At 45.0% G+C, this 17,410-nt stretch overlaps 1 protein-coding gene across 1 annotated transcript in view; it reads left to right on the top strand.

Moving 5' to 3' along the window:
- LOC138786634 (uncharacterized) overlaps positions 1-10,771 on the top strand; it is a 45,416-nt gene extending 34,645 nt beyond the window's left edge. Inside the window, exons 8-9 of the mRNA XM_069963615.1 lie at positions 1,826-1,934; positions 9,057-10,771. Of these exons, the coding sequence (XP_069819716.1) occupies positions 1,826-1,934; positions 9,057-10,771 (1,824 nt within the window). The remainder of the gene's footprint in view (positions 1-1,825; positions 1,935-9,056) is intronic.
- Positions 10,772-17,410: the final 6,639 nt, after the last annotated feature.

Raw genomic sequence — 17,410 nt, 5'->3', positions numbered from 1 at the left:
TAGGACATAAGCGGTGGACATTGAAATTCTTCAATCATTTGGAAACTGTTGCTCACAATTCCCCAATGGTGTCTAATAATGTTTGTGATTTTAGGGGATAAGTCATTGTAAGAGGATACAAACGGTATTCTATTCTTTTTCTCTCTTATATGTGTACTGTCAGACTCATATATTTTGTCCCTGTGTCTCAACAGCAGGTCATTGGGGTATCCCCTCTCTTGGAAGTCCCCTATCATCTCTCGCAGTGCGGAATCTAATCTGTCAGGTGAGTCTGTGATTCTTTTAGCTCTTATCATTTGGCTATAGGGTAGGCTGCGAACCATTGGCCTAGGGTGACAACTAGAAAAATGGAGACACATGTTGGTATCTGTCTCTTTTCTATATAGGTTTGTTCTCAGTACGTTATCTTCTAGTGTAAGCTTAACATCCAGGAAATTAATCTCCTTTTTAGACTGTGTCAATGTAAACTGAATGTTGTTGTCAATGCTGTTCAAAAACGAATGGAAATCTTTAAGGGAGTCTTCTCCCCCTGTCCATAGGAGGAAGACGTCATCAATGAATCTCCACCACCCCAGAACATGTCTGGAGTGGTGGGATTCAAAGACGATATATATATATATGCAGCCATAGTTCATTAGCACTTGTCGGTGAGGCACCAACCCCCACCACAGACACTTGACAGCTGTTTCGACTGTCAGTCAAAGCTGGTAAGTGACGTGAGAAGCAGCTGTCACGTGTCTGTGGAGGGGGTTGGTGCCTCACCAAGGAGTGCACGCTAATGAACTATGGCTGCATGAAAGTTGTAGAAGAATAAAGAAGTCAGGAAACGGGTGAGTGCCCTCCTCTTTTGTCTCTTCTATGAAGTGGTTTTGTATATTACTAGACGGCACTGTCCCCTGTATACCTGTAGTATAGAGTTGGTGGAGGTCCTGTATACCTGTAGTATACAGTTGGTGGAGGTCCTGTATACCTGTAGTGTATAGTTTGGAGGTCCTGTATACCTGTAGTATAGAGTTGGTGGAGGTGCTGTATACCTATAGTATAGAGTTTTGGGGTTCCTGTATACCTGTAGTATATAGTTTTTGGGGTCCTGTACACCTGTAGTGTTTAGTTTTATGGTCCTGTATACCTGTAGTATATAGTTTTATGGTCCTTTATACCTGCAGTGTATAGTTTTGGGGCCCTGTATTGTACTACTAAGAGAGTGTACGGTAAAGCTGTTATATTTTTATATCACTGGGACTCAGTCATCCTTTCCTCTGCACCAGCACCTATACACAATAGCCGCACATCTTGGGTTATTTTTCCCCTTTCTGTGGGTGTCGGTACCGATACTCCGGGTGGGTCAATTGCCACTCAAGTCTACTGTGACAAGAGCCCAAGGGGCCCACTACAACCCGGCAGGTCACCCACCATTTTGGGGAGTACAGCCAGCCACATAACAAAGCAGGTACCAACCCCACACCTGTGTGCTGGACTAGCACTGGCGTCACCACTGTCCCATCACTGGCTGAGCTGTACAACAAAGCTGATAACATCCACCAATCACCACATCGGCATCACAATGATACATGATGCCAGGAACTCTGATCTCGGTTCTGTAGCACATCATCCTTATTTACAGACTGTGCATGGAAGGTGGGAATAAGCCCGGAGTGTTACAGCTTCATTGTTGGGACATGTATAATACTGCGGCCGCCATGTTTGTGTCTCTTACATCTATCTCACTCGGAAGCTTCATCCTCCTCCTCCCCCTCCTATCTACATAGACTTCTATGGATAGCATGTAACGTGACCCCTAAGTGAGCTTGTCTTGTCTTTTAAGGTATATTTGGCGGTCTATTTCTCCATGGAGGAGTGGGAGTCTGTAGAAGGACACAAGGATCAGTACAAGGATGTGATGCTGGAGGATCAGCAGCCCCTCCCATCAGCAGGTAATACACATCACTATATACACACCTGCGGCACTTCATAAGTTGAGTGGATACTGGGGGAAAATCTGAGATTAGAGATGAATAAAAAGCCGCTCTTAAGGCCGTATTAGATGGCCGATTCTCACTGTCTCGCTGCTAGATCGGCGATCGCTTACAGAACCTATTAGATGGATCAGTCGTGTGGGCGGGGCAGAACGGACATTGCTAGTGATGTCCGTGCAGACTTTGCTTTAAAGGAGTAAAATAATAGAGATAATACTTAACTCTCCTTGCTCCCCTGGTGTCCTCCTGCCTTGTCTCTGTGTCCCCCACTGACTGCAGCCGCCGCTGACACTTCTTAACCCATCTCTGCAGTCACAGCTGCTCAGCCTGGGCCCTGGTGCAGGAGGTCAACTTGCCCCCTCTCCCGCCCCACACACACACAAGCAATGCCACAACTTCAAACGCCACTCCCAATCACAGCATGCTTGTCATGGCAGCCAGAGGCCTATTGAAGGCTTCCAGACCTGCCACAATTTTACGACAAAGGTTCTGCAGGCCTGCTGCGACTGAATACCATCATACCAGGGGGTAACTATCCTCACTATACATATACCATCATACCGGGGGGGTAACTATCCTCACTGTACATATACCATCATACCGGGGGGTAACTATCCTCACTGTACATATACCATCATACCGGGGGATCTATCCTCACTGTACATATATCATCATACCGGGGGGGATCTATCCTCACTGTACATATACCATCATACCGGGGGGGGGGGGGTCTCTCTCCTCACTGTACATATACCATCATACCGGAGGGTAACTATCCTCACTGTACATATAACATCATACCGGGGGGTAACTATCCTCACTGTACATATACCATCATACCGGGGGGTAACTATCCTCACTGTACATATACCATCATACCGGGGGGTAACTATCCTCACTGTACATATACCATCATACCGAGGGGGTATCTATCCTCACTGTACATATACATCATACCGGGGGGGTAACTATGCTCACTGTACATATACCATCATACCGGGGGGCATCTATCCTCACTGTACATATACATCATACCGGGGGGTATCTATCCTCACTGTACATATACCATCATACCGGAGGAGTAACTATCCTCACTGTACATATACCATCATACTGGGGGGCATCTATCCTCACTGTACATATACCATCATACCGGAGGAGTAACTATCCTCACTGTACATATACCATCATACCGGGGGCATCTATCCTCACTGTACATATACCATCATACCGGGGGCATCTATCCTCACTGTACATATACTATCATACCGGGGGGTAACTATCCTCACTGTACATATACCATCATACCGGAGGAGTAACTATCCTCACTGTACATATACCATCATACCAGGGGGTATCTATCCTCACTGTACATATACCATCATACCGGGGGGTATCTATCCTCACTGTACATATACCATCATACCGGAGGAGTAACTATCCTCACTGTACATATACCATCATACCGGGGGCATCTATCCTCACTGTATATATACCATCATACCGGGGGGTAACTATCCTCACTGTACATATACCATCATACCGGGGGCATCTATCCTCACTGTACATATACCATCATACCAGGGGGTATCTATCCTCACTGTACATATACCATCATACCGGGGGGTATCTATCCTCACTGTACATATACCATCATACCGGAGGAGTAACTATCCTCACTGTACATACACCATCATATCAGGGGGCATCTATCCTCACTGTACATATACTATCATACCGTGGGGTAACTATCCTCACTGTACATATACCATCATACCGGGGGTAACTATCCTCACTGTACATATACCATCATACCGGGGGGTAACTATCCTCACTGTACATATACCATCATACCGGGGGGTAACTATCCTCACTGTACATATACCATCATATCGGGGGGTAACTATCCTCACTGTACATATACCATCATACCGGGGGCATCTATCCTCACTGTACATATACCATCATACCGGGGGCATCTATCCTCACTGTACATATACCATCATACCGGGGGGGAACTATCCTCACTGTACATATACCATCATACCGGGGGTAACTATCCTCACTGTACATATACCATCATACCGGGGGGGTAACTATCCTCACAGTACATATACCATCATACCGGGGGGATATCTATCCTCACTGTACATATACCATCATACCGGGGGGTAACTATCCTCACTGTACATATACCATCATACCGGGGGGTATCTATCCTCACTGTACATATACCATCATACCGGGGGTAACTATCCTCACTGTACATATACCATCATACCGGGGGGTAACTATCCTCACTGTACATATACCATCATACCGGGGGGGCATCTATCCTCACTGTACATATACCATCATACCAGGGGGTAACTATCCTCACTGTACATATACCATCATACCGGGGGGTAACTATCCTCACTGTACATATACCATCATACTGGGGGCATCTATCCTCACTGTACATATACCATCATACCGGGGGCATCTATCCTCACTGTACATATTCCATCGTACCGGGGGCATTTATCCTCACTGTACATATACCATCATACCGGGGGGTAACTATCCTCACTGTACATATACCATCATACCAGGGGGTAACTATCCTCACTATACATATACCACCACACCGGGGGGAGGGTAACTATCCTCACTGTCCATATACCATCATACCGGGAGGTAACTATCCTCACTGTACATATACCATCATACCGGGGGTATCTATCCTCACTGTACATATACCATCATACCGGGGGCATTTATCCTCACTGTACATATACCATCATACCGGGGGGTAACTATCCTCACTGTACATATACCATCATATCGGGGAGTATCTATCCTCACTGTACATATACCATCATACCGGGGGAAGCTATCCTCACTGTACATATACCATCATACCGGGGGCATCTATCCTCACTGTACTTATACCATCATACCGGGGGGTACTTATCCTCACTGTACATATACCATCATACCGGGGGGTAACTATCCTCACTGTACATATACCATCATACCAGGGGGTAACTATCCTCACTATACATATACCATCACACCGGGGGGAGGGTAACTATCCTCACTGTACATATACCATCATACCGGGAGGTAACTATCCTCACTGTACATATACCACCACACCGGGGGGAGGGTAACTATCCTCACTGTCCATATACCATCATACCGGGAGGTAACTATCCTCACTGTACATATACCATCATACCGGGGGTATCTATCCTCACTGTACATATACCATCATACCGGGGGCATTTATCCTCACTGTACATATACCATCATACCGGGGGGTAACTATCCTCACTGTACATATACCATCATATCGGGGAGTATCTATCCTCACTGTACATATACCATCATACCGGGGGAAGCTATCCTCACTGTACATATACCATCATACCGGGGGCATCTATCCTCACTGTACTTATACCATCATACCGGGGGGTACTTATCCTCACTGTACATATACCATCATACCGGGGGGTAACTATCCTCACTGTACATATACCATCATACCAGGGGGTAACTATCCTCACTATACATATACCATCACACCGGGGGGAGGGTAACTATCCTCACTGTACATATACCATCATACCGGGAGGTAACTATCCTCACTGTACATATACCATCATACCGGGAGGTAACTATCCTCACTGTACATATACCATCATACCGGGGGCATTTATCCTCACTGTACATATACCATCATACCGGGGGCATTTATCCTCACAGTACATATACCATCATACCGGGGGGAGCTATCCTCACTGTACATATACCATCATACCGGGGGGAGCTATCCTCTCTGTACATATACCATCATACCTGGGGGAGCTATCCTCACTGTACATATACCATCATACCGGGGGGGATCTATCCTCACTGTACATATACCATCATACCGGGGGTATCTATCCTCACTGTACATATACCATCATACCGGGGGGAGCTATCCTCTCTGTACATATACCATCATACCTGGGGGGGCTATCCTCACTGTACATATACCATCATACCGGGAGGTAACTATCCTCACTGTACATATACCATCATACCGGGGGGGGGGTAACTATCCTCACTGTACATATACCATCATACCGGGGGGCATCTATCCTCACTGTACATATACCATCATACCGGGGGGCATCTTTATCCTCACTGCACATATACCATCATACCGGGGGGTAACTATCCTCACTATACATATACCATCATACCGGGGGCATCTATCCTCACTGTACATATACCATCATACCGGGGGGGCATCTATCCTCACTGTACATATACCATCATACCGGGGGCATCTATCCTCACTGTACATATACCATCATACCAGGGGGTTTCTATCCTCACTGTACATATACCATCACACCGGGGGGGTAACTATCCTCACTGTACATATACCATCATACCGGGGGCATCTATCCTCACTGTACATATACCATCATACCGGGGGCATCTATCCTCACTGTACATATACCATCATACAGGGGTAACTATCCTCACTGTACATATACCATCATACCGGGGGCATCTATCCTCACTGTACATATACCATCATAACGGGGGCATGTATCCTCACTGTACATATACCATCATACAGGGGGGTATCTATCCTCACTGTACATATACCATCATACCGGGGGGATCTATCCTCACTGTAAATATACCATCATACCGGGGGGTAACTATCCTCACTGTACATATACCATCATACCGGGGGGGCATCTATCCTCACTGTACATATACCATCATACCGGGGGCATCTATCCTCACTGTACATATACCATCATACCGGGGGGGCATCTATCCTCACTGCACATATACCATCATACTGGGGGTAACTATCCTCACTGTACATATACCATCATACCGGGGGGGGGGGGGGGTAACTATCCTCACTGTACATATACCATCATACCGGGGGGTAATTATCCTCACTGTACATATACCATCATACCGGGGGGAGCTATCCTCACTGTACATATACCATCATACCGGGGGGAGCTATCCTCACTGTACATATACCATCATACCGGGGGGGGTAACTATCCTCACTGTACATATACCATCATACCGGGGGGTAACTATCCTCACTATACATATACCATCATACCGGGGGCATCTATCCTCACTGTACATATACCATCATACCGGGGGGGCATCTATCCTCACTGTACATATACCATCATACCGGGGGCATCTATCCTCACTGTACATATACCATCATACCGAGGGGTTTCTATCCTCACTGTACATATACCATCACACCGGGGGGGTAACTATCCTCACTGTACATATACCATCATACCGGGGGTATCTATCCTCACTGTACATATACCATCATACCGGGGGCATGTATCCTCACTGTACATATACCATCATACAGGGGGGTATCTATCCTCACTGTACATATACCATCATACCGGGGGCATCTATCCTCACTGTACATATACCATCATACCGGGGGGTATCTATCCTCACTGTACATATACCATCATACCGGGGGGGATCTATCCTCACTGTACATATACTATCATACCGGGGGGCATCTATCCTCACTGTACATATACTATCATATCGGGTGGGGTAACTATCCTCACTGTACATATACCATCATACCGGGGGGGGCATCTATCCTCACTGTACATATACCATCATACCGGGGGGGTAACTATCCTCACTGTACATATACCATCATACTGGGGGTAACTATCCTCACTGTATATATACCATCATACCGGGGGGTAACTAGCCTCACTGTACATATACCATCATACCGGGGGTAACTATCCTCACTGTATATATACCATCATACCGGGGGGTAACTATCCTCACTGTCCATATACCATCATACCGGGGGGGTAACTATCCTCACTGTACATATACCATCATACCGGGGGTATCTATCCTCACTGTACATATACCATCATACCAGGGGCATCTATCCTCACTGTACATATACCATCATACCGGGGGCATCTATCCTCACTGTACATATACCATCATACCGGGGGTAACTATCCTCACTGTACATATACCATCATACCGGGGGCATCTATCCTCACTGTACATATACCATCATACCGGGGGGGTACCTATCCTCACTGTACATATACCATCATACCGGGGGGTAACTATCCTCACTGTACATATACCATCATACCGGGGGCATCTATCCTCACTGTACATATACCATCATACCGGGGGGTAACTATCCTCACTGTACATATACCATCATACCGGGGGGAGCTATCCTCACTGTACATATACCATCATACCGGGGGTAACTATCCTCACTGTACATATACCATCATACCGGGGGGGTAACTATCCTCACTGTACATATACCATCATACCGGGAGTAACTATCCTCACTGTACATATACTATCATACCGGGGGGGGGTATCTATCCTCACTGTACATATACCATCATACCGGGGGTAACTATCCTCACTGTATATATACCATCATACCGGGGGGTAACTAGCCTCACTGTACATATACCATCATACCGGGGGGTAACTATCCTCACTGTACATATACCATCATACCAGTACACTCACCTGCTGTCACTGATGACTCTCCGGCTTCAGAAGAAATGCTCAGCCTGCGCCCCCTGGAGGCCGGGAGGAACAATCTGCGGCAAAGCTCTCACTTCCCTCATGTGTGGAGCCAGGGACACACACAACCCCCTACTGCATAACTGTACGGCCTGGGGGAGGGGCCTGGGCCGTGGAGCGTGGAGAGGTAAGTATCATCTTTATTTCACTGGCAGCATAACATATGGGGTACCCCCTCCCCCGCGCCCCCAGGACGAAAGGAATATTTTAATTTAAACCAATAAAGTTTAGAACTCCTCCCCTAGAAGGTATATAACAGAGACTATGATCTGGGCCCAACAAACATTACTAACATTATCTTATTAAATAATAATAACCCATCTTTCTTCTTGGCAGCTGAGTGTCCCCGGAGATCAGAGGGACATCAGATATCTCCAGATATTACAGCAGATGGTCAGATCACACAAGATACATATGAAGAACCTTCTATTACCCCAGATATACCCCCAGACCCTCACAGCAAAGATCTGCCATCTCATCCTTCTATACAAGTCCTGGCTACTGATTCATCACAGATTAACCACAATAAGGAGAAGCCATTTTCATGTTCAGAATGTGGGAAATGTTTTGCTCGCAAATCAGATCTTGTCAAACATAAAAAATTTCACACAGCGAAGAAGCCATTTTCATGCCAAGAATGTGAAAGATGTTTTATACTAAAATCACAACTCATGCAACATCAAAAAACGCACAAAAAAAAGAACCCATTTTCATGCTCAGAGTGTGGGAAACATTTTACTAAGAAATCACGGCTCACTATACATGAAAGAATTCACACAAGGGAGAAGCCATTTTCATGTTCAGAATGTGGGAAATGTTTTCCTTTTAAATCAGCGCTTACTTCACATGAAAGAACTCATACTGGAGAGAAGCCATTTTTATGTTCAGAATGTGGGAAATGTTTTCCTTTTAAATCAGCGCTCACTATACATGAAAGAACTCATACGGGAGAGAAGCCATTTTCATGTTCAGAATGTGGAGAATGTTTTGCTTTGAAAGCAAAGCTCACTGTACATGAAAGAACTCATACAGGAGAAAAGCCCTTTTCATGTTCAGAATGTGGAAAGCGTTTTGCTTTGAAATCAACGCTCACTTTACATGAAAGAACTCACACAGGGGAGAAGCCATTTTCTTGTTCAGAATGTGGCAAATGTTTTGCTCAAAAACACCATCTCACTATACATGAAAGAACTCATACGGGAGAGAAGCCATTTTCATGTTCAGAATGTGGAAAATGTTTTGCTGTTAAATCAGAGCTCACTTTACATGAAAGAACTCACACAAGAAAGAACCCATTTTCATGCTCCGAGTGTGGGAAACATTGTACTAAGAAATCACAGCTGACTATACATGAAAGAATTCACACAGGGGAGAAGCCATTTTCTTGTTCAGAATGTGGCAAATGTTTTGCTCAAAAACACCATCTCACCGCACATGAAAGGACTCATACAGGAGAAAAGCCATTTTCATGTTCAGAATGTGGAGAATGTTTTGCTTTGAAAGCAAAGCTCACTGTACATGAAAGAACTCATACAGGAGAGAAGCCATTTTCATGTTCAGAATGTGGAAAATATTTTGCTTTTAAATCAATGCTCACATTACATGAAAGAACTCATACAGGAGAGAAGCCATTTTCATGTTCAGAATGTGGAAAGCATTTTGCTTTAAAATCAACGCTCACTTTACATGAAAGAAATCATACTGGAGAGAAGAAATTTTCATGTTCGGAATGTGGAAAAAGTTTCCTTTTTAAATCAAGGCTTTCTGTACATGAAAGAACTCATACAGGAGAGAAGCCATTTTCATGTTCAGAATGTGGAAAATGTTTTACTTTGAAATCAATGCTCACATTACATGAAAGAACTCATACGGGAGAGAAGCCATTTTCATGTTCAGAATGTGGAAAACGTTTTTCTAATAAATCAAATGTTTATAGGCATCAAAGAACTCACACAGGAGAGAAGCCATTTTCATGTTCAGAATGTGAAAAATGTTTTGATTTTAAATCAGTGCTCACTATACATCACAGAACTTATACAGGAAAGAAGCCATTTTCATGTTCAGAATGTGAAAAATGTTTTACACAGAAATTTAATCTTATTACTCGTAAAAAGATTCACTCCAGGGAGAAGCCAGTTCAGAGCGCTCAATGATCACTCACACGTCTGTTATCCAAAGAGCAAATCTAATCCATATACCACAGCTGTGTATTCCCCATGTGTATAGGAGATCTGGCGGTAATACAGATATCATATACCACAGCTATGTATTCCCCATGTGTATAGGAGATCTGGCGGTAATACAGATATCATATACCGCAGCTATGTATTCCCCATGTGTATAGGAGATCTGGCGGTAATACAGATGTCATATACCGCAGCTCCAAACTTATATACGAGTAGTCACAGTGCAGCCAGGAGGTCACGGATGAGGAGGTGACTTTATGATACGACGGTTCAGCAGGTATTATCTCCTTTATCGAGCAGAAGTGAATGACGCACAATGCCGGCTTATATATATATATATATATATATATATACAGAGATACAAAATCATTGGTGTGGACAGAGCTGATCCTAGTATACAGATCACTGCATATACCTCCCAGAAGACACCAGTGATACAGCAGCTCTCCGCACCCAGCTACATCTGTTACTACAGCAACTCAATGCCGGCTTATGTTAAAGGGGTACTCCGACAAAAATCCTTTTCTTTCAAGTGTTGTTGTTTCAGAAAACTTTTGACATATCATAGAGACGTCAGAGAGATATGTCAGAAGTTTTGATCGGTCCGGGTCCGAGTGTTTATACCGATCGGGTGATAGAGTGGGGAGAAGACCGCGCTAAGCGTAATCCTCTCGCGGCTCTGTCACGTGATCAGTCGGGATGATAATGGAGCTCTATGGAGCCTGACTGATCACGCTGACAGAGCGGGGAGAGGACGTGCTGCAGCGTGGTCCTCTCCCCGCTCCTTCTGCCAGTCGGTACAGGTATGAACACATCTCTATGACTTCTCTATGTCGTGTCATAAGTTTTCTGAAACAATAGTGAAACTTTCAAATCAACCGGTTTCAGAAAGTTCTATAGATTGGTAATTTACTTCTATCTAAAAATCTCCAGTCTTCAAGTACTTATCAGCTGCTGTATGTCCTGCAAGAAGCGGTGTATTCTTTCCAGTCTGGTACAGTGCTCTTTGCCGCCACTTTGCTTTGTTTCCTAAAGTCCTTCATGGTGGAGGAATCGCGGCGGATACGTCTGAACTGTCCAAACGTAATATTATTGATGGATTTTCCATTTTCTGTGGTGAGAACTTTCATAGTGTAAATAACTATTTCCGTCAACAGGTTTTAAATATGGGGGGGGGGGGGGCGGGAAGGTATAATATATGGGGGGAGGTATAATATATGGGGGGGGGGCGGGAAGGTATAATATATGGGGGGGAAGGTATAATATATGGGGGGGAGGTATAATATATGGGGGGGCGGGAAGGTATAATATATGGGGGGGGGGGGCGGGAAGGTATAATATATGGGGGTGGGGGAAGGTATAATATATGGGGGTGGGGGAAGGTATAATATATAAGGGTGGGGGGGAGGTATAATATATGGGGGTGGGGGCGGGAAGGTATAATATATAAGGGTGGGGGGGGAAGGTATAATATATGGGGGTGGGGGGGCGGGAAGGTATAATATATGGGGGCAGGGGGCGGGAAGGTATAATATATGGAGGTGGGGCGCGGGAAGGTATAATATATGGAGGTGGGGGCGGGAAGGTATAATATATGGGGGTGGGGGAAGGTATAATATATGGGGGCAGGGGGCGGGAAGGTATATATGGGGGTGGGGGAAGGTATAATATATGGGGGCAGGGGGCGGGAAGGTATCATATGTGGGGGAAGGTATAATATATGGGAGTGGGGGGGGGGGCGGGAAGGTATAATATATGGGGGTGGGGGAAGGTATAATATATGGGGGTGGGGGAAGGTATAATATATGGGGGTGGGGGAAGGTATAATATATGGGGGCAGGGGGCGGGAAGGTATCATATATGGGGGTGAGGGAAGGTATAATATATGGGGGTGGGGGTGAAGGTATAATATATGGGAGTGGGGGGGGCGGGAAGGTATAATATATGGGGGCAGGGGGCGGGAAGGTATAATATATGGAGGTGGGGCGCGGGAAGGTATAATATATGGAGGTGGGGCGCGGGAAGGTATAATATATGGAGGTGGGGGCGGGAAGGTATAATATATGGGGGTGGGGGGAGGTATAATATATGGGGGTGGGGGACGGTATAATATATGGGGGCGGGGGAAGGTATAATATATGGGGGTGGGGGAAGGTATAATATATGGGGGCAGGGGGCGGGAAGGTATCATATATGGGGGTGGGGGAAGGTATAATATATGGGGGTGGGGGTGAAGGTATAATATATGGGAGTGGGGGGGGGCGGGAAGGTATAATATATGGGGGTGGGGGAAGGTATAATATATGGGGGTGGGGGAAGGTATAATATATGGGGGTGGGGGAAGGTATAATATATGGGGGTGGGGGAAGGTATAATATATGGGGGCAGGGGGCGGGAAGGTATCATATATGGGGGTGGGGGAAGGTATAATATATGGGGGTGGGGGAAGGTATAATATATGGGGGTGGGGGAAGGTATAATATATGGGAGTGTGGGAAGGTATAATATATGGGAGTGGGGGAAGGTATAATATATGGGGGTGGGGGAAGGTATAATATATGGGGGTGGGGGAAGGTATAATATATGGGGGTGGGGGAAAGTATAATATAATAGAGGAATTAAAAAAAACAAAAACAAAAAAAAGTATTGTATTTCTATTAAAGGAGAAGTCCGTCTATGCAATAAGTTTTTGAAAAAGGGGGGGGGGGAGGGTGTAACGACATGGTGACCACCAATACTCACCTGTCCCCATGCCTGTCCAGCACCAGATCGCCGCTCTGTGACCCCCGCCAGGCTCAAGCATCTTCTCAGCCAACGTCATGGCCCGGTTGATTGGCAGCTCGCTCGGCAGGCTGCCAGTCAGCTGGGTAAGGCATTTTCTCCAGAGTCGGGAGTTGGGCAGCTGGTGGGGCGGCGCTTCACGGGCATGGGGTAAGGTGAGTGGTGCTTGGTTGTTATGTTCCTTCCTGCCCCTGCCGGCAGTTTTTTTAAATCGCTGGACTTCCCCTTTAAATATATTATTATATTTTGCGGACGTGGCACGTGGTCCCTTTTTTTCGGTTTCATTGCATTTGTCTTTGCAAATTCTTATTCTGCAAATGGGAGGCTAAAGAGAGGAAGCGATGTAAATATGTGTCATTGTGTCCATTTGGGAAGTCTGTACGTAAAGCCTCGTTCCACCCCATGTTTCAGCGCAGATCGTGTATTGTACAGCGCTTTCTACCTGCTGCTTAATTAATTATCCTACTGTTATTTTAACCCGGAGACTTAGTAACAATAGGTGCCCTGAATAAAGGCGGCATTCACGCTGGAAACACGTTGGGGGGTGCTGATCTTGTGAATGTTACATGCGTATTATCTCAGAAATAAAGTGAACCAAGAAAGTTAAAAAAAACAAAAAAAAAACAGGTTTGAAATATGTTTTTTTCATAATCAGGTCACCTTAATGAAAGACAATGATGTCCAAAAACTCAGTGTTATTGTAAAAGATGTTATGAGTGAACTCAGGACCCCAGGATTTCTCGTTGATGTCATTAACAAAATCGCCAAGTTCAGTTTTGGACCCGTCCCAAATGATGAAAATATCATTGATGTAACTCTGATATAGAACACATTTGTGGAAAAGAGGATGCACATAGCTGGATTCCTTCTGAAACAGGCCCACAAACAGGTTACAGAAACTTGGGGTAAATTTACACCCCATAGCGGTCCCCAATTCCTGTTCAAAAATACAGTCATCAAACTGGAAGACGTTGTGTTTGAGAATAAACCCAATGCAGTTTAGAATGAACTCGGCTTGAACTGAGGGAACGGATGAATCTTGTTCAAGAGAATGTGAAATGGTTTAATCCCCAGATGGTGATCAGTAACTGTATATAAAGAGGATGGGTCCATTGTAAAAATAATAGATAATTTCAATAAAGTGTGATGTATCCCGAGTATAAGAGGTGACTGGTCTGACATGATTTTGAGGAGGAGTGTCCACATATTGTCAGAGGTTACCGGTAAGAGAGTTGATTCCGGAAATGATGGGTTTGCCTGGAGGTTGTAGAGGATTGTTATGAACCTTGGGAAGGTAATAGAACAGTGAGAGGTTGCTTTTTTTAAATGACCTTTTATGTATAAAATTTTTTTATAAAAAGCCATCAATACGTTTGATCTAGAAAAATTTTTTACTAATAAAAACTAGATATCATGACGCAAAAAAATGCCGCCACATGCGACTCCGTAGGTGAATAAATAAATGCGCTATGGGAGTCACAATGGGACCATTTTAAATACGCCTATTTGCAAAAAAAAAAAAAGTTTTACTGCTAATAAAAATAGTAAAACGTAAGAAAACCTGGTAAACCTGCATATGGCCGTGTTCAGACCGACCTATAGAATAAAGGAAAAATGCCAATTTTACTGTTAAGTGCATTATGTAAACATGGAAACCACCAAAAATTTACGGAATCGCATTTACCCCTTTACCAGTGACTCCCAGAGCGCCCCTTTAGCAGTGACTTCCAGAGCGCCCCTTTACCTGTGACTCCCAGAGCGCCCCTTTACCAGTGACTTCCAGAGCGCCCCTTTACCAGTGACTTCCAGAGCGCCCCTTTACCAGTGACTTCCAGAGCGCCCCTTTACCAGTCACTTCCCTTTAAGCGAAACTTTAACCTGGGTCCTGTCCCGCATCGATGTCGCTCTTAAAGGCACCGATTTCCTTCTTAAAGGGACCCAGGTCACTCTTAAAGGCACCGATTTCCTTCTTAAAGGGACCCAAGTCGCTCTAGTGAAATGTGGTCCCTTTAAGAGCGACATAGGTCCCTTTAAGAGCAACATGGGTCCAGTACCTTTTGGAGCGACTTGGGTCCCTTTAAGAGCACCATCCGTCCCTTTAAGAGCACCTTGAGTCCCGTCCCTTTAAGTGCCACTTGGATCTGGTGCCTTTATGAGTGACCTGGGTCCCTTTAAGAGCGACTTGGGTCCCTTTAAGAGCGATCTGGGTACTTATAATGGTAAAGATCTTTGCTCGGTTACCATGACAATCTTACTCATGTCAGGGAGACAAAATCGTTAAGGACCTTCCATATATTACATCTTCTATTGGCCAATAGTGGACATGTGACTGTGGATGTTGTGATACATGCCTGACAAGACCTTAGAGTTCCTATTGGCTGCTATATTTCAGCTATTTGCATATGTGCTGTGATTGGCTGTTAGCGGTTAGAGTGTGGCCATTATTGGCATTACAGTCCTTGGCATTACAGTCCTCAGGCATTACAGTCCTCAGGCATTACAGTCCTCGGGCATTACAGTCCTCGGCATTACAGTCCTCAGGCATTACAGTCCTTGGCATTACAGTCCTTGGCATTACAGTCCTCAGGCATTACAGTCCTTGGCATAACAGTCCTCGGCATCACAGTCCTTGGCATTACAGTCCTCAGGCATTACAGTCCTCAGGCATTACAGTCCTCAGGCATTACAGTCCTCAGGCATTACAGTCCTCAGGCATTACAGTCCTCAGGCTCATTAGGAGTACTCACAGCGAGAGGCCCCTGTCAGCACCCGGAGGCAGCTCCTGATGCCAACGCTGGTGCGGGGTGTTAGCGGGACACATGGGAACTGTCCCGCCGGATCCTGGACAGTTGGGAGGTCTGTGTATAGTCCCAGGAGCCTCCGCTCCATCCCAGTGCTGGGAATCTTCCTGCAGGACGGAGGATTCTAGAGACCAGAACTCACCCCGATACCGATCCTGCAGGAGGGACAAGGAGGCCGGGAGCAGAGGAGGCCGACGTCTTATCTCATATACAGCACATTCTATACTATGGGGGTTACCTGTGGATTCCATAAAGCTTAATGTCACCGCGAAGGAGGAACAATATAATATACATCACATATACAGCTCAACTACATGTACATTACACATATACAGCTCAGCTACATGTACATTACACATATACAGCTCAGCTACATGTACATTACACATATACAGCTCAGCTACATGTACATTACACACATATACAGCTCAGCTACATGTACATTACATATATACAGCTCAGCTACATGTACATTACACATATACAGCTCAGCTACATGTACATTACACACATACAGCTCAGCTACATGTACATTACACACATACAGCTCAGCTACATGTACATTACACATATACAGCTCAGCTACATGTACATTACAAACATATATACAGCTCAGCTACATGTACATTACACACATATACAGCTCAGCTACATGTACATTACACACATACAGCTCAGCTACATGTACATTACACATACAGCCCAGCTACATGTACATTACAAACATATACAGCTCAGCTACATGTACATTACACATATACAGCTCAGCTACATGTACATTACAAACATATACAGCTCAGCTACATGTACATTACACATATACAGCACAGCTACATGTACATTACACATATACAGCTCAGCTACATGTACATTACACATATACAGCTTAGCTACATGTACATTACACATATACAGCTCAGCTACATGTACATTACACACATATACAGCTCAGCTACATGTACATTACACACATATACAGCTCAGCTACATGTGCATTACACATACAGCTCAGCTACATGTACAT

The sequence above is a fragment of the Dendropsophus ebraccatus genome, chromosome 3 (genome assembly GCF_027789765.1).
Source record: "Dendropsophus ebraccatus isolate aDenEbr1 chromosome 3, aDenEbr1.pat, whole genome shotgun sequence".
NCBI lineage: Eukaryota > Metazoa > Chordata > Amphibia > Anura > Hylidae > Dendropsophus > Dendropsophus ebraccatus.
The sequence above is the reverse complement of the archived record's forward strand: the minus strand, read 5'-3'. Positions and strand labels throughout refer to the sequence as shown.